Source organism: Schistocerca gregaria, chromosome 1 (assembly GCF_023897955.1).
Source record: "Schistocerca gregaria isolate iqSchGreg1 chromosome 1, iqSchGreg1.2, whole genome shotgun sequence".
Classification (NCBI taxonomy): domain Eukaryota; kingdom Metazoa; phylum Arthropoda; class Insecta; order Orthoptera; family Acrididae; genus Schistocerca; species Schistocerca gregaria.
In genome coordinates this window covers 515,866,508-515,886,073 of record NC_064920.1, presented here as the reverse complement: position 1 = coordinate 515,886,073, position 19,566 = coordinate 515,866,508, and the positions used below count along the sequence as shown (strand labels likewise).

Below are 19,566 nucleotides of genomic sequence, written 5' to 3'. Positions count from 1 at the left end.
TTCACGAAGTACTAGTATCAAATGCCTATTAGGCCTAATACAAGCAAAAAGTTTTATGTTAGGAAATAGTTTCACATTTCATTCATACACTCTAGCTTCTGAAGCATGAGATCGAGAAGCAGTAGTATGAAATTTTTATATAAATTTGGAATTGTCATATTCTTCCGCAATTTGTGTGATTCCCCGTTTCTTCTCCTTCCTCGTTCTAACAATCAATCTTGTCATCACTAATTTTGTAACTATTCCTGCCAGTGTCAAAACTTATTCTCTGGTTAACTTCACTAACCCTGTCACAATCACCGGTTTAGTTATCCCACATTTATTCTCTGATTAAGCGTTATTACACATTCGTACAATGCGTTTTCCCTGCTTCTCCCAGAATAGAACTTTAGCAGCTGTTAGCCAGGGACTGTATAACTGACCCTTAGTAGTGTAGCGGTATGGTCAAAAATTTTCTGTCAAAATTTCATTTTTAGGATACACGGAGGAGACAAAACGCAATCTTTGTTGCCTGTTATTCCTGTTAGTCATTTATTTCCTCTCTGGTAGTCTGAGTCTATGGAATTCGCTAATAGTTATAACAACGCTGATCACTTTCAAACCGAGTGAACCACAAACACAGCGATTGGCATTCACCCGTTCGGCTCTATTCCACTCAGCTCGTATAGACCCATCCCCTTTTGTCTGCAGGAATGTTTATTTCTAGATGTGACAGGGATTTCCCTGGCAGAGACATTACCTACACCTTGCATGCATTCAAAAATCAACTTAACTATTCTTTCAGAAATCAACTTAGAATTTGTTCGAAAAGCAATAGGGATGCGTTCAAAATCATATGAGTAATCTATAGGCCAAGTGTGCTGGATGCTATGCACTTTGTGAAACAAGGTCTTTTTTCTCAATAACACGAATTTGGTGCCATCCCCCCCCCCCCCCCCTTTTCCTGCGCCAGGTGCTGATGCTCCGGCCTCCTAGTTCCGGGCCTGTTGCGCATACGTGAATCTGGCTGCTTACGCGCACCAGTAAAATTCTTCCGGATAGCATCTGGCTGCTTGCTGCTATTGCTTATACAGCTAACTGCAGGAGAAGCTACTAATACACACATGCGCATAACCACTCAAACGATTCTAATGTAAACAATTGTGACATCACGCTCACTGGAGGCAATCTGTTGTTATGAAACATTGCATAGTCTTCCTAAACCCTTTAACACATTTTGCTGTTGGCAGATGCTTGTATGAGCACTGTGTTTTGTTGTTGTATATGGTGCATTTCCTTTGCAACTTATATTTTATTTTAGTTTTTTCTTTTTCTAACGTTCGTTTTTTATTGCTGCAGTATTATTCTGGGACCGAACAAGGTGGCGCAGTGGTTAGCACACTGGACTCGCATTCGGGAGGACGACGGTTCAATCCCATCTCCGGCCATCCTGATTTAGGTTTTCCGTGATTTCCCTAAATCGTTTCAGGCAAATGGCGGGATGGTTCCTTTGAAAGGGCATGGCCGATTTCCTTCCCACTCCTTCCCTAACCCGAGCTTGCGCTCCGTCTCTAATGACCTCATTGTTGACAGGATGTTAAACACTAACCACCACCACCTATTATTCTGGAGTAGCGAGAAACAGTAATATTCTTTGTTAGAGCATTGGTTCTTGCTAGACAAATTACAAAAATTTAACTGAAAACTAAAACAATGAAAAATTCCCGGGTTTTTCCCGTATCTCCCGGTTGTCCCGGGTCATAGACACCCCGGTTATATCTTCCCTCCCCCCCCCCTCTCCTCCCCACTCTGACTTCAATTTCCATATAAGGTATCACAGCTGCGGATTCCATGTGGTGTCTGTTCTTTCAGACATATCTGAAAGAACAGACACCATGAATTCATATCATTGATTCGCATAGATGGGCAATGGGAGCACCTTCTTCAGTGTACATCCACAAGTACGTCCGACCTCCTGTGGGAATCTCAGAGTGGCAAGCATGGAGGAAATGGATAGGAACTGTGGATAAGTGGAGCTCGGTGGAAGTGTGGGTTGGCCATGAAGCGTACTGAGATATTCCACGCAATTGTGGTAACACTGTGCCACAATGGCGCTGTGGTTAACACACCTTCTTCTTGCAATTGCTTCAGACTATTGCACATTTTTACATAATACGATTGGTGTGTTTTGTCTTGCATATGTAGGACATGGATTTCAGAATTCTGTTCAATGAGTTCTAAAAATTCTTTTAACCTTTTGAAGTAGCCTCAGCTGGGCATCAGCAATCATGTTTTGTTTACCTTTGGTGCACTACCTTGAATCTGAATTTCTGCAAGTAAAGACACCACTTGGCAATTCTTTTGTGCTGAAATTTGCACATCAAGAGAAAAGAAAGTGCTTAGCGGTCACAGTAGACATTGCTGTGTTTTCCCCACTAATAGTACTCAAATTTCTTAAAAGACTACATTTTGTCGAGAGAGCTTCGAGCTCTATTACTGAATATGATTGCTCAAAGTCAGTAAGATTTCTGCTTGAAAAACTAATTATCTTAGGTGTGTGTTATCCATCTGTCTCAGTCATCTGGTATAAGTTTGCGCCCAGACCCTGTGGAGATGGATTAGTGCTGAAACAAAACTTTTGTGACATGTCTGTGTGATGCAACAGGGTTTGAATTGAGTAGTTCCTTTTATGCTTTCGAAGTTGGTTTGTAATTGACTGGCCATATCCATGGATCATTCTGCAGTAACAAGTTTAATAAGGCATTGGTGTTCAGTGACTCGTCAAGAATGAATTTTCTAAAGAGACACACTTCTGAGACGGGAAAATATCTGATTGCATCTAGTTCCCCTGGATCTGGGCTCACGTAATGTGTCCTAAGAATTTGATCTTTTCCTTCTCAAAATTTGCTGTAACACCATGTTCTGAGAATTGTACTTGTCCAAAAAGTTATAAATGCTCTTCCAAGATAGGCATTGCTATTATCAAGTCATCCACATAAACAGTGACTTATTAACTATCTTTGGACCTGAAACTTTGTCTCACATTGAAATGAAGACACCTGGGCTCACATTTAAGCCAAAAGGCAAGACGCAAAATTCATAGCATCTGACCCCATATACAAAGGCTGTGTACTAGGTACCTACTGTATTCCTGTACTTCCTCAGCCAACTCTACACATAGTTTGCAACTTGATAACAGTACCTTGCATCTTCTTTACACTTTTATTAATTTCTGGGTGGGTCCCTGCATTTCAGTCTGTGCATCACTCACATTTTTCAGCTTATCTGCCATTTCCTCCTGCACCTTGTCAACATCCATTACCATTTTACCTAGCTTATTTGACATGTCAATGCACAACTTTTTTCCATAGCTCATCAAATTTTTGTATCTGTTCATTTAAAAGCTCCTCAGATTTTTATCTCACATGATTACTAAAAGCATTAAATGTTTGTGTTTGTTGGTTTGAAGAATCTTCAACTTTTTGTGTTACATTATTAAATTTTCATGTTAGATCATTAAAGTTTAGTGTTCGTTCATTTAACCGAGTGCTTGTCCATTCCTAAAAATCGTTAAGACTTTTGTCATTCCTTGAATAAGTTGAGTTGATGTTGGGGTATTATTCTGGACACCTACTAATTCATATTAATCACATTCAGATTTATTTTGCCGGATGCAGAAATTTTAAATATTCTAGAATCTGCACTTCTGCGGCTTTCACTAGCCCCATGTGGAAAAAGCCTTCCTTTTGATATTTGCGAATTTATTTCATCTGCCATAATTTAAGTCACATCATTAATCAAAACATTGCTATCCTTGATCACAGTTGACCTTAAATAATACTCACAGTCGTCATCTGACCCAATGACATTTCACGCTCACTATAATTTGTCGTCACGTTAGGTGGCCACATTTTGTGCTTCTACCTTAATTACTGGATTGCCAACAATGGTTTTATTTGCTATACCCATTTCTGTCCTTTTGATTTACTAACTGCAAAATTTTAAAATGAATATCCCTTTCTTAATTACTCTGAGAAAAATTTCTAAATTATCCTGTGACGTGTCCCAAACACATACTGCAACTCGCTGTTGCCGCTCTTACACTTTTACCAGCCAAAAAATTATTTTTAGTAGATACACTATTTTACTACAATTTAAATTGCTCCAAGTTTTAGGATGGGACGGGAGAGGTACTACTACTATTGCAGATGAGTGAGGCACTACCAAGTATAGCCGTGCAAGCTGTAAGATACTATTCCCTACCTTCTCATTGGGTTTCACCATTTTTTGTGATAGTTCCCATACAAATTTTATTCTCTGTCCACTAATATCTTTCTTTCGTGATCCTTCCTCTCTTTTTTCTTGGCTACATTATTCGTTTCATGTATCAGAGAAACCAAAATATAATTAATACAATGGAAAATTATAACATGTTGTATATATTTTAATTATTTCAGTTATCTATACCTGGCACCGCCCTTTTTACAGTCACCAGTTATACTGGTATTTAAGTACTGGTACCATAAGGAGATATGAATAATGTGGATTGTTTTGAGGCGTGTGGCTGGTGGGTACTTTCACCAGCAGTGACTCACGTGTCTAAGTTCACACCTCTACAGTCTCTTGCTACAATTATCATGTCTAAAGCGATTAACTTCCTTTGAATAGAGTGATATTTATCTCTTCTTTCTTGATAAAAATGATGCACTGTCCATCTCTATGACAAAGAATGCAGTACAATACAATGATAAATAATGTCATTATATCCAAAGTTCGCAGACCACGGTGTATCCAGGTATAATGAGCAGTTTAGAAAAGATAAAGACTATCTCCCTTTCCAGAAGATATATTGTAAAAACTTTTATACAAATGTCTATATTGTTCTCTGACATACACACAGTACTTCCACCCAGAATCAGGGATGATAAGCAACAGATAGTTGAAGAGTGAAAAATTTTATATCAGTTTATGAAACATTAGAATACCGAGATATGTTCATCTTTCTTTTTGGAATATATCTCTTTTGGGTGTGTGCATGTTTGTCACATATTTGTCCCAGACAGTGTTCCAATACTTATTAAATGACATATAAAAAGATTGTTGAAAAAGAGTTGCATAGTCGCCTCTAATTTTTTTATTCTTTGCAGGAGGAGAAGGAAATTTTTTGTGAACATACTTGGAGCATTTAGCTACACATTAAGCCTACTCAATGTAATCTCCATCAGCTGTGAAACATCTGGTCCAATGTTCTTTCCATGATGTAACTGCACTTGGTAAAATTCTGGGAACTGACTTTTACACCACTGCTTGATACAGGAAATAAGGTCTTTCTCACTATCAAATGTTTTACCGCACAGGTGGGCCTTCAGACGACCAAAGAGGTAAAAATCAGATGGAGTCAAGTCCGGGCTGTAGGGAGGATGAGGAACAATTTTCCAGCTCATTTTCCTGATTTTCTCCTGTGTCATAAGGGCTGTATGGGGTTTGGCATTGTCATGATGCAGTCTGATGAACTGACCCTGAAGCTGTGGTCTGTGCATATTGATGGCACGTCACAGATTGTCCAATGACAAATCGTAATGATCCCAGTTAATTGTGGAGCCAGTGCCAAAAAAATCAATGAAAATGGCACCACACTGATCCCAGAAGAAGGAGGTCATCACCTTTATTTCTGCTGTTTGTGAAAGTCTTGGTTTCTTCTTCCAAGGGGAACCTGGATGATGCCACTTGATGGATTGGGTTTTGCTCTCGGGTTTGGACAAAAACAACCATGTTTCATCCTAGATAATGACGCCGTCAAAACACTGTTTCCACTCTTCCGTAAAGGTCTTCGTGAGACCCTTGCACACATTCTTCCTCATTGTTTTCATTTCTCTTGTCAATAAACTAGGCACCCAACGTGCACAGATTTTTCTGTACACTAGTGACTGTACTAGTGATACCATACTACCCAATGACAAATGAATCATTTCATCAGGCTGTTGTGTCGTCACACATCTGTCATTTTGGATGATTTGATCAATGGTCTCCTTATTCATATCACTCAGTGCCGTCGATGGTCAACCGCTTCATGGATTGTCCAGTAAAGAGAAATCACCTTCTTTAAACCTCTGCAACACCACTGGATACTACTGTGATCCACTGCATCCTCCCCATAAATAGGGAGCATCTTCCTGTGAATCAATGTGGCACAGTCATCCCCAGTCTTGAAGAGGAACTCCATCACAGACCGTTGTCACAACCTGACATCTACTTCATGGTCCATTATGACTCACCTGTCAATAAAAGAAAATACTTTTATATACCAACTTATAGCTAAATGTTCACAAAAAAATTTCACTCTCCTCCTGTAAAAAGATAAAAAAATTAGAGACGACTGTGCAAAACTTTTTGATCGCCCATGTACATTATTGCTGAACTAAAATAAGATCTATCACAACAGGGCAACACAGGACAATCAAAATACCTTTTGGAAAAGAAAATACGCAACAGTAATCAGGAAGTTTAACAGATTGTGGTAGGCAATGACTCCCATCCCTCCACAGATGAGAAAATATTAAAGAAAATGGCTACAAACTATACTGTAGAAGGGAAATTATGTGTTCACCTAGAATCCTAAATATTTGAAATATAGGACAAAATATCGAAAATGTGTTGAAAAACCACAAGGTAAAAATATGATTCTAAGCAAGCAAACTCTACCAGAAGCCAATGCACAATATAAGCTACGATCATAACCTACTTTGAGACGGTGGAATCTAAGAAAGTAGCTTTTCAGGGTTAATGGATGTTTCATTAGAGACAAACTTTTCTGTTGGTCATGGTAGCAGCAAAGCTGTAGAAGTCACAAGTTCATGCAGTGAAACCAAGGTACCATAAGATGCCAGAACTATAGGTGGTCCAACCAGTGAGTAGAGTGCCAACGACAATCAGTAGAAAATTGAAGACCATAACTCACCAAGGGCACCATGAGCCAAGTCCTTAGTACCAACAAAAAATTCCAAAAAGTGCAGTCCAACAAAATAATTCTGCATTGGTGTATTGGTACTACTGTGGTGCATTATCAGTAGCTTCATTAACAGACAGCAAATTACAGCTTGGCAAGCCAAGCAGGATTTTAAACTTCCTAGACATAAATCAAAAAATGCTAGCAACGGCTTGCTAAGAGCATGCCCAGTGTACTCACCACTGACACCTTGCATAAATGTTACCTGAAGGCACAGACTCTTACACTGCCCAAGTCTCTGTCTACAAATCAGTATTGGGACATTGGTATAACAATTGAAGGAGTGGAACCAGGACAGATGGGGCAACAAGTATCACCCATAACCTCCTGCAAAAAGATGTTGGAGGTGAAGTCAACTGGTGGTGTTGTAGATTCATGGGACGGGCCTGCAATGCATGTCTCAAGCTCATATGCAAAACAGAAAGTGCCTGGAGTTGTCAGTATGGTGGGCAGGGTTCCATTTCAAATGACAACCATCATCATCACTCTGTCAGTCTTCCTGTGAGCTGCTGTGGCCGGGGGCAGAGACTGTACCACTGCTGCTTCTGTGAGTGAGTTGATTTGTGCACAGCAGGCTTTGGGTGTGTACAGTCTGGAACTTTGGGCTCAATGTGTTGTGCACAGCAGGTCGAATAATATATGGGGCTGAACTTACATTAATGTGGCCAAGGTAGCAGGGAAGCAATGAGTGTTTCCTCAGCTGTCAATGAGTGTTTCCTCAGCTGTCGATGTTTGCATAACCTTCCACATTTGCATCTGCTTAGCATTCAGAATTACAAAGGAGACAGTGATCAGGTGTCTTGAGCTGTTGTGCTGGCACAACTGTTTAAATGATGAGGCTATAAAGTTGCGGGCCATTCTCAAACACAGTTGGTTGGAGTGCACTGTCTATTGTAAAAATTGAGGCCAATGAGCAGATTATGGTTCTTGGTGAGGTGCTGGACATGAGTGCTATGTACAAAAAAATTGGCCCAGGTGAGAAATGCTGCAAGGGGTCCAGCTGATTCTGGAAGCAAGCATGACAGAACCAAACAGCACCCCTACTGCCAAGCCAGTGCACTTAGTGACAGGCACAGCAATTTTCACACAAAATGAAAAGCCCCTTGATGATTCACAACACAGGACACCAATTTGGATGTACAGTACAAAACGTTCCAGTACTTCTTGATGAAATAAAGCTCATGATATGGATTTGTCCGAAGGTTTAGATACATATTGTTGTTGTTGTTGTCTTCAGTCCTGAGACTGGTTTGATGCAGCTCTCCATGCTACTCTATCCTGTGCAAGCTTCTTCATCTCCCAGCATTAAAAAAATTAAAACAAAATGCTAAATGGCAAATCAGAAGAGGCTCAATGAATTTATTCATATGTTTCAATGATGTTCTTAAGTTAGCCAAAATTACTATGTTGGAGAGTAGAAAAAGTAAACCTTTTGGTTATTACATCAGCAATATACATTCTTTACATTTCTAAAAAGCCTCGTAGATTGAGAGAGTACCATCGACATTGATGTGTTACTGCCAAGGAACATAGCTTGATGGAAGATGGACCACACAGAAAGAAGTGCTACACTATAGTATACAAGGCATCAGAAAGAAATATGGAATGAGACGAACAGAACTGACACTTTCATTGAAAGACAATAATTGTGCTGAGGTCACTGTGATTTTTTATTGTCCCCAGGACATTACAAAAGGCAGGACATAGTTCTTTCTAGGTTGTGTTACCACCACAGATACAACTGCATGTTATGCAATGTGTTCTCATGCTGGCCACATGGTTGATCATGAAATCAGAGCCAAATGCGATGCTAAAATGACAGACAAGTGAAATAAGTACATTGTCACAATAATGCTGAGTGGCGAGTGTACTGTATTCAAAGATTTGGAAGTCAGTATGCTCACACAATGTTATGCCTTCACACAACGCAACAAATGGACCACAAAAACGATAATGTTCGAGAATTTTCCTGGGTGCACTATGTTTCTCCACTTCTTGCCATATGAGAATAGGTCAGGAAACAGTACTCTGCTCTCATTCAAGAAGAGCATGTGACCCCACTCCTCATCGTTCGAGTCCCTATGGTCTTGGCACCAACGCAAACAGTGCCATCCATGTGCAGGTGTCAATGGAACACAACACACCGGTCATCAGGCAAAGAAACCAACCCCATGCGGTCACCATGCCACTATACAGCACGAGATTGTATGCCTTGTCATCCTGTTAAATGTGACTGTAAGACCAAGTCCTCTCCTTCAGGTAGCAGTACCTATGGTTCGGAACATTCCCCATGCATGTGAAACAATGCTCAGAGCTACATCAAACTCCTGCGCTACACTCATTACACTTCATCCTTTTCCAGTTTCCCAATGATTCTTCCCTGTGTGAAGTCATTCAGATTTTGTCTCTGCACCGTGTTGTAATGAAGAATATTTCCACAGCTTACTGTAATTGCTCACTGATAGACAGACACGGTTTCTTCCCATTTCATCAACAGCTCTCGCACTGTGGGGCGAACCCCATTTGGCGTTATCATCACACTGACCTCACGCCAACTTTCTGTGCATGACTGGAAATATCTGGCAACATGCTCCAGCACTTTCATTTATCTCCAACCAGTTATTAATATGATACTTTACTTTATCAATCTCATCCTTAAGTTTTGCAGAGTAGTGTACTATCTGTTGATGATATATATCTCTGTGTTTGGTTTGTTTATAAGTGTTTCAAGTTTTTGATATGTGCACATCAACTGTCTAAAAGATGAATAGCATGTTTGAGTTTATGCTTAACTAGCTGAGTACCTGGTGTTGCCTGGGTATGTGTACATATTTCAGTTCTAGTATTCTAAATCCTCCTTCCCCCTCTCCATACATCTCCTCTGGGCCTCTATTCATCTATCTCTTTCTTCCCTTCTCTCTGTCGATCTGCTACTCCCTTCTCTCTTTCTCTAGTTCCTCCTCCCCCCTCTCTCTGTCCATATCTTCTTCCCCTCTCTCCCTGCCCATCTCCTCCTCCCCTTCTCTATGTAGTACAAATATATAATTTTGTAGGTATATTCAATGGCATATGTGGTCATTATCTCGCAAATGTGTTGCAAATAAAGTTTGTAGTAAAGAAGTAATAAATGTAAACATCATGCCTGATGCGACAGTATTACTGCATGGCCAGTAAAAAAGGTTGTTAAGTCATAAGCTTTTCTCCTATCATCATTTTGTGGGGGTTGTAAGTGAGAAAAAGTTTCATAAAGGTTTAAAATTGTGTGTAAAGTTTGTTGCAAGACACTAAGTGCTATCATTCTCAAATACTGGATAGTGCGCATCATAGCTATACATTATGCAATGTGTACATTATGCAACAAATAGTGAGGAAGTTTTGATTAAACACAATGAAGATGGTATAAGCATTGTATTCATTAATGTGAATCATATCACACAGCACTTATAAACGAATAAAAGCATTTTCAGAGAGTAAATATTTTTCCTTAATTCACGTAACATTCTTCATATCATAAAGTAACTTGTCCTACTCACTTTCTAAAGTAGCCTAAGTTCTTACTCGGGTTTAAAACTATCCCATCCCACCAAAATTTCATTGAAATCATTTCAGCTAGTTAGTAATAATAAATTTCACACATCTCTGTGTGTATAACATCATATGTCCTGAGCTATGTGTCATACAATGATACAATTTTTAGGTACATTCAGTGATATATATGAACTCTGCCTGCAAAACGTGTCATGAATAGAGTTATTAGTAAAATAGTAATACCTAAAAACAGACCTAATGCAAAAATGAGCAGCAAAAATGTAGTAAGTGATACATTTTGTTCCTTTAATCATTTATAAGGGGTGTCAGTAAGAAAAAGTTTTGTAAAGGTTTAAAATGATACATAATGTTTGTTGGCATTGACAAAGGGCTGTTTTTCTCACATACTGAATGAATGAAATTTGGGTATTTGCACGTCGCAGTGTACATTTCTACTTTACCTACATCCCTCTGATAGGTTGGTGGTTCGCAAACCCACAGTGATTCTTTCAGGACAGTAAGTAATATGTGTACATAGTTTGGTTGAAATCAGTCTGTGGTTTTGGGAGAGATGTGGAACATACATATTTACACACATTTTTATAATGTGTATGGATATATTTTTTCTGTGATCTCATTTTTATGAAATAAAGCCTATACGGTGCCCAAAGCTATACTCGAGTTATGTGTGGAAAAGTCATGAAAATTCATCTAGTAGTTTCAGAGATTAGCACATTCAAACAGTGAGAAAGACAAGAAAATTTTAGAAAAGCTTTAAATTATGACATCTTTTATTTTTATGATTGGATTTTGATGAAATAAAGCATGTGCACTGCCCCAAGTTATGCTGAAGTTACCAGTGAAAACCATTACTGGTGTCTTTGGGAGATCAGTGTGATGAGTGCTAAATCTGACCACATCATCTCTGTGTGACTAGTTTATTTGTTATTGAAACTCTTTTGTTAAGTACTTTCAATAACTATGTATGTGATTGTTTGCATGTGTGAGTCTCTACATAGGAGAATACTCAGCATCAGGAGATAAATTTACTTTCATACTTCCCAGTACCTCGAAGACACTCAATAACTAGAGATAAAAAATTCCATGTGTTTGCATTAGAGTGAAGGTTCCAGAATGTTGCACCATGTCACATATACGAGTAAGCTTTGTGTTTAAGTCATTAACTGCGATGATAAATCAAAAACAAGTTTTTCAATGGGACTTAATTCACTAAATGCAGTATTCATGAGATAAATTAAAGTTTTAAGACTGGCAGCAGTTAATGTTTCAATAATTAAAATAGAATGATTATTTTACAGTTGTAGGCTTTTAAAACCAAATAAAAATGACTGACTTGGATTTGGAAAAACAAACTCTCATTGATTTTTATTACAAAGGTTATTACACTATATATTGTGTCAGACATGATCCGACAGAAAAGGAAAGAGACAACTTGCACTAAAAAGTTAACATGTACATTATCCCTTTTTTACCTCAAAACTGTTATTCTGCTGTGAGAAATTTCATTAAAATCAATCACCTCAAATAAGTGGCTGAGTTTACTGCAGAAATGTTCTAGAGCTTCGCAGATAATGATGGCACTACTGCAAAGAAAACAGCACAGCAGAAGTTTTTTAAGAAGCCGAAGGAAATAATTCAAATGTTTGTAGCCTCAAACAGGTTCTAGCTTGAAGCAGAGCACTATTAATTGAACATGCGTGGTACACACATAAATGTGAAGCACCATTCCCATTTCTATCAGCAGAAGAACACTACTGTAATTACTTGCTTATCGACTGACCCTGTGTTGATTGAGTACATTGAGACAGCATAAAGGACACAGTTCAAAACGTAAAACTGTCCCACATAAATTTACAAGAACAAATAGTTCCTTAGAAATCAAGTAGTCACATAATTTTTTTGCCAAACCTCGCACTACTGATGAAGCTTTCTTGTCCGCAGACAACTTAGAAAAAAAAAATTAATGCTTTTCTCAGTATTAAAATAAGCCAACAAAGTAGAAGCAACATGTGTTATTTCCTTAATTCTCAGCATGGTAGCATTGTCCCTCCTGGATGGTCAAAACATAGTGAGGAACAACAGAAGCAACAGACTGCTATTTGTGATCATCACATACAGTCTTGTAATTGAGGAACATTTACTGAATATGAGTCTCACATTGGTCTTCTGCAAATATTTTATACTGTTATTTAAGTACTGGCACCATAAGGAGGTGCAAATAATGTGGATTACTTTGATATTTTCTGGATACTTTCACCAGCAGCAATCCACACATCTAAGTTCGCACCTCCACAGTCTCCCACTACGATCACCACTGAAACAGTCTAAACAAATTGATATATTAAGTCTCCTTTGAACAGAGTGATATTTATCTCTTCTTTCTTGAAGAAAAGTAAGCACCATTCATCACTGTGAAAAAGATGTAGCATAACACAATCATAAACAATGTCGCCGTTACATGCGAAGATTTCAGGCTGCAGTGTATGCAGGTCTCAATTCCAAGATGAGTAATTTAGAAATGAAAGAAACTGCGTACTCTTCCAGTAGATATATCGTAAAAAACTTTTGCACAAATACACAAAACTGCCTGACCCGCATTCACCCGGAATCACAGATGGGAAGAGAAATATAGTTTAAGATTCAAAATTTTGATATTGGCCTAAGAAAACAATAAAATACAGATCTATGTTCATCTTTCTTTTTGCACATATCTCTTTTTGGTACGGGCATGTTTATATTGCATTTTTGTCCCATACAGTGTTCCAATATTTATTAAATGACATATATTTTATGGTTAAACCAAAATAAGATGTATCACATTTTCTGTTTCTCAGCTAATCATAACCAGGAAAAAACATAAGACTGCATTAATTGCTGCTGTAAGAACTGAATTGCATTAATGGCTGGCCCTAAGAACCAGTCTCACACTTCAAAATCATTTAATAAATATGAGTCTGTCTCCAGTTGATGGCTTATTCACTGTTACTCAAGACAATCAAGAGTGTAAATAGGTTAAAGTGCTGCTGGTGACCATGATATAGATGGCAATAGTGTCATGAAGAATAGGAGCTCACAATTTGGAATTATTTTTACTCTCTGCGAGTACACTTTTTGTGAAGTTAAAACTGTACCTTGGACTGGGATTTGATCAGGCTTGTAATCCTAGTGTGCTCCATTGTTAAGTTTTAACATTGTTTACTCTCTCTCTTTTTGCAATTTTTTTCCTATGATTTGTGGTAGGCAGAACACAAATGTAACATTGAACGTACGTTCAGACATTTTTATGTCATACAGGAAAGTTCATCCTCAGATCTACAACATCACATTTTGTGTGTGTGTTTCAAAGGAAACGGGAAGAAGGAATTTTCAAAAACTCAACACAGATTGTAAAAAACTGACATAAAATTTATTAATATTGTTATATAAATACAGCATATTTATAAACAGAAAATAAACCATATCAAAAAGATCACAACTTTATATTAATGACTGGATGAAGAAACAGGTTTTCCCTGTAAGCAGTAATGTCTCTCATAACATTCTCTACATCTTCCTTATGTGCAAGTGTACGAGAGGCGTTATCTACTTTCTTGTGTCCTCCTTGTTTTCCTGTAACAAATTAGCCATTTCAGTCTTAAAATTAATTTTCACTTCTCTATAAATTGATGAAAATAATGACATTACTTATTAACAGAAGTGATTTGAATACACACATGCATACATGCACACACTGAGGCACCAAATGCACCCACACACATACACACAAAATTTTTCATCAACTGTGCACAATATTAAGCAAAATCAGTTACAAAACAAGAATCCACTTCTGGTTTATGTCCACACACTACTACTGCTACCAGAACACACAGACTCACTATCTTTTTTCCTTTTCCTCCCCTTTTGACGATAAATTAAAACGAGTTGGCAACAGGTGCTCAAGTGAGCTCCCAACTGGCATCAAAAGCAGTAGGAACAAAAAATAAATAAATAAATAAAGTAAATACTTGTGGCCGTGATGTAGGTGGCAGTAGTGTTGTGAAGAATGGGAGCTCACAATTTGTAATCATTTTTACTCCAAAACTTGGGAGACATCAAAATCCAAACCTAGGAGAATTTCAACTGGAAAACGTAGCCATATCTAAAAGGTAGATCACAAAATTATGAATGTTAAAATAGTCAGAAACGGGGAATTCGATTCAGATCATTGTCTCTCTAAGACAAAAATGAAATTTCTCCCATCTAAAACGAAAAAGGCAACCAAGAAAGTGATCAGATGTAACACCACTACAGCTAATATTACAAAAGAAAATATTCAAAAATTTAGAGAAGAAATTGAGACAAGTAAAGAAGGTGATTGGCGTGAACTCAAGATGCAAATAACTCAAGCAGCAGAGAAAACTTTAGGAATGGCCAAGAATAAAAACGAGACATGGAATGAGGAGTGTGAAGGAGCACTAATACAGGGTGTACACGGGAAAAAGGAAAAAAAATCCTGTATTTTTCCCTGATATCCCGTTTAAAAAATATGCTTTTTCCGTGCTAAGTGACAGTAGATTATCCGTAAATTTTCCCTCGGACCTGTAAAACTTATCAATTCTTTGAATGATTGACGTTTTATACACTTGCATAGAACTTCCCAGGAAAAAAAGACAAGGGAAAGAAGTTTTGGAAAGACCTTTGATTTGCAGCAACATACGCTGCATATTTTTGTATTACAAAATTTATATATTCGAACTGCACCAAACTCAGCGCGTTACTTTCCCCAGCGTTTAAACCGAGGTTGCGATGTCCTTTCGTAAGCCGATCATACAGTATCTCATGCCACGTGATCTCGTCAGCCCATGACAGCAGATATTCAGAGCGTAAGACACTTGTTATAGTCAGCCAATAGCAAGATCCCTGGTTACGTAGCGCGAACACATAAAGAGAAAAAGTTAACAGTTTAAATTAATGTACACAGGATAGCTACAAGAAAATCTAAGCTTTAAAAAGAAATTTACTTTGAAAGTAACGCTTTTCGAACCACCTTTCGCAATACTATCTGGAGACTGTCCAGAGAGCGCCAGAAAACATGCATTATTGCGCGCGAGCAGCTGCAGTGGCGTAGGAAGCCCACATGTAAATATGTATAAAGCCAATGGTTCAAATGGCTCTGAGCACTATGGGATTTAACTTTTGAGGTCATCAGTCCCCTAGAACTTAGAACTACTTAAACCTAACTAACCTAAGGACATCACACACACCCATGCCTGAGGCTGGATTCGAAACTGCTACCGTAGCTGTCGTGCGGTTCCAGACTGTAGCTCCTAGAACTGCTCGGCCACACCGGGCGGCATGTATAAAGCACTAAGAGAGCTTACATTATAATATAAAAGCAACAGGGCATCAGAGGAAACTCCCAAGAGAATCGCAATTTCATAAACCATGCTAAAATGCATAATTCGGCTTGAAGTGTAAATTGGTTTTTTCCAGATTCACAATGAAGTAGGTCCTATATGAGATTAAGTTTTTCAGTGTGGTTTTTGAGATGTAAATTTTCTTGGAGTGCCAGTACTCTATGAGCTAATTTTTGTTTCTTTATTATGGCATAATGCCACACATGGCAGCAGATGATAACGTGCACTTGAAATTCAGCGAACAGTTGGAACTAACCAATACTGTGGAATGAAACACTTCGTTTCAAATAAAATGATTGCCTCAGGTGAAAGATTAATAAAGCCAAATTTCTTTAGCAAACTTGCAAAAATAACTTCATTGTTCTGCATGGCGATTAATGCTTGACTGCTAATAATTTGGAAATAAAATAAAATCAGAAAACTGAAACTAAAAATATATTTTTGCCCTCCGTAATTATGTGAATGTATTTTAATTCACTTATAGAAATCCGTTGTGTTTTCATTTGACGTGGGAGCTATAAACGAAGAGAAGCAGTGAAATCACTTAACGTAAACACGGGGCACGTAGAGACTAACCTCTCCACACTACAACTCAGACAACTCTGCGCATGAGCGAATCTGGCAGTTCGGGCTCGCAAGAAATTTTTTTTTTTCGTTAGCATCTGGCTGCTTGCTGCTGCTGCCTATACAGCTAACAGCCACACTTCAAGCAGCGGGAAGCGGAGAAGGTACTGCTCATACAGGGGTCAAGTGTGCATGGGCATCAGCCTGCTGGTGACTGGTCAAACGAACCGAATGTGAACAGTTGTGACGTAATGCTTATAGCAAGCAGTTTATTGTTACGAAGAATTACAGAGTCTTCGCCCTACGGCCTTTGACATAGTTTTGCTATTTGCAAATGCTTGTGCGTGTCCGGTGTTTTGTTGCAAATTGCGCATTTCCTTTGCCAGAGTTTTATGTTTTTTCTCTGGTTTATATTTCATTACTGCAGTATCGTTCTCCAGTTGCAGGATATAGTAATATTCTTTGCTGGAGAGCCAATTCTTACCAGTCAAAATTATAAAAACTTAACTGAAAGCTAGAACAATGAAAAATTCACGGAATTCTAAAAAATTCTCGGGTTTTTTCCGGTTTTCTCCCGGATGAAAAAATTCCCGGGTTTTCTAAGATCTCCCAGTTGTCCCGGGTCGTATACACCCTGTAATACAATGAGCTGAAAAATGGAGAAAATGGAGATGTTCTAAAGAAGAGGAAGACCTTGAACAATCCAGACAACAAAGAAAACAAAAATAAAAAATAATCCGGAAAATAAAAAAAACTTTTAAAATTCTCAGCTTATTGAAACTTTTAAACACATATTTAAAGGATATCAAGCACCAAGTACTTTTTTCAAAGATGAAAATGGGATTAAATAACAAAGAAAATTGTGTAATATTAGCAAAATTTTTTGAAAAGCTGTTAACCTGTCCAGTTCCAACAGATCAATTAGAATTTCCAGTGAGACCTCAAAATCTTGAGGAAGATTTCCCACTAACAGAGTTAGAAATTCATGAAGCCATCAAAACACTGAAAAACAATAAAGTGAGTTGTGAAGACTCCATTACAGCAGAATTATTGAAGTGGTCAGAACCAAGAACCATAAAGGATGTACACCCTCTTTTTGAGATAAAAAAGGAGACTAACAAAACGTTAATAATTACAGTGGAGTGTCACTTCTGCCAGTGGCGTACAAAATATTATCAAAAATTTTCCTGAACAGAGTGAGTGGCGTACAAAACATTATCAAAAATTTTCCTGAACAGAGTGATAGATACTGGGGGAATATCATGGTGGTTTTCGAAAGTGAAGATCATGTGCAGAACAAATTTTTAACTTAACGTCAATAATTCGCCATAGCAAACCAATAATAGTGTCATTTATTGATTTCAGGAAACCATTTGATTATGTGCACAGAAAAAGATTAGAGAATTTGGTGTTAAATCAAAATTAGCAAATATAATTTATGAAACATTAACAGGTACAATATCTAAAGTACAATTTATATCTAAACTACAATTTATGGGAGTAGTATCTCAGCCATTTGAAATAAAAACTGGTGTTAGACAATTTACTCTTTAATTGTTCTCTAGAAAAAAATTGTGAGGATCTGGAATTTGGAGCAAAAAAAAAAAAAAAAAAAAAAACACACAAAATTGAACCAATAACTCTGGGAAGGAAAACAAATGGAATTAAGATAAACTGCTTGGCTTTTGCAGATGATTTTGCGATACTTTCAGAAAACCTGACAGAAGCATTCATTCAAATAAAACTTCTGGAAAAAATATCAAACAGATATGGTCTCAAAATTTCAGTTGGAAAAACAAAATTCATGACAAATATTAAAAACGTGCCAAAATTCATGGAAATACAAATAGCTAAAATAGAGCAAATAAATAAATTTAAATATCTTGGAGTAACTATCCAACAGAATGGATTAGTAAAATCTGCAATAGATGTAAGAATTAACAAAATAGAAAGAGCATTTGCTTTAACCAAAAATATTTACAACAAGAAACATATATCTAGAAAAACAAAACTAAAACACTACACCACAGTGGTACAACCAGAATATTTACATGGATATGAACTATAAGATGGACAAACTAGAGGTACTCATCATCATCATCATCATTTAAGACTGATTATGCCTTTCAGCATTTATTTTCATTAGAGGAACTGGAAAGAAGGATTATTATAAAAATACTGGATGTAATAAAACCTGCAGATGGTTGGGAAATAATAAGTAATGAGGAGATCTACAAAAATATACAGAAAATATCTGAAGTAATGGCCAAACGAAGATTAACCTTCTTCCGACACCTCTACCGATTGGATGGAAATAGACTAACAAAACAAATACTCCTATATTTCTGGAAGAAGGAATAGACAATAGCATGGATTACAGAAGTAAGGAAAGATCTAGAAAGAAACAATATCAAAGAATCATAAATAGTAGGGAAAAAAAAAAACATTTTAAAAATAAAATACTGAATTTGGAAGGCTTTAAAAGCAGAAGAAATAAAAAAAACAGGAACAACATGGACAGAAGAAAGGAAGAGACTTCATAGGGAGAAAATGAGGAAATACTGGAAAAATAGGAAAACAACAACAAAGGAAGAAGAGGAACTGAAGTTGTTAACATGATCCTAGTTGGTCAATACGATTGTAATAAAATAAAAAAGCTACATTACAACCATGAAACTAAACAGACTGTGCTTGGAATTATAGTGTTACAAGACTACCAAATGTCACATGTGGTATAGCATGAGGAATACAAATTGGTTAAACATTGGCAACACTCAACGTTTCTATTTATATTGGAAATTTGTGTTATTTGTGTCCTGGAATTATTTTTGCATTATCTCACAACTTTAGTTCTCATTTCTTCATGATTAAATGGAAAATTGCTCATTACATCATGCAAATGTACACACACACACACACACACACACACAAATTAAAAACAGAGTCTAGATTAGAAACTGAAGACGTTCAGTAAAAATTAGAGCCATATGCTCATTTAATATATAAAGTACATGGCAATACTTTTATAACAGATTAAAAATGATAAAGGAGAGGGAGAACACAATAAGAAGA

The 19,566-nt window shown here is 37.4% G+C and overlaps 1 protein-coding gene across 2 annotated transcripts in view; it reads right to left on the bottom strand.

Annotated features, from left to right (window-relative positions):
- Positions 1–13,918: 13,918 nt before the first annotated feature.
- Positions 13,919–19,566, bottom strand: part of LOC126354548 (nardilysin-like) — a 342,605-nt gene continuing 336,957 nt past the window's right edge. For both annotated transcript variants that reach the window (XM_050004292.1, XM_050004300.1), the window contains exon 21: positions 13,919–14,143. In XM_050004292.1, coding sequence (XP_049860249.1) covers positions 14,004–14,143 — 140 coding nt within the window. In that variant the 3' untranslated portion in view covers positions 13,919–14,003. The remainder of the gene's footprint in view (positions 14,144–19,566) is intronic.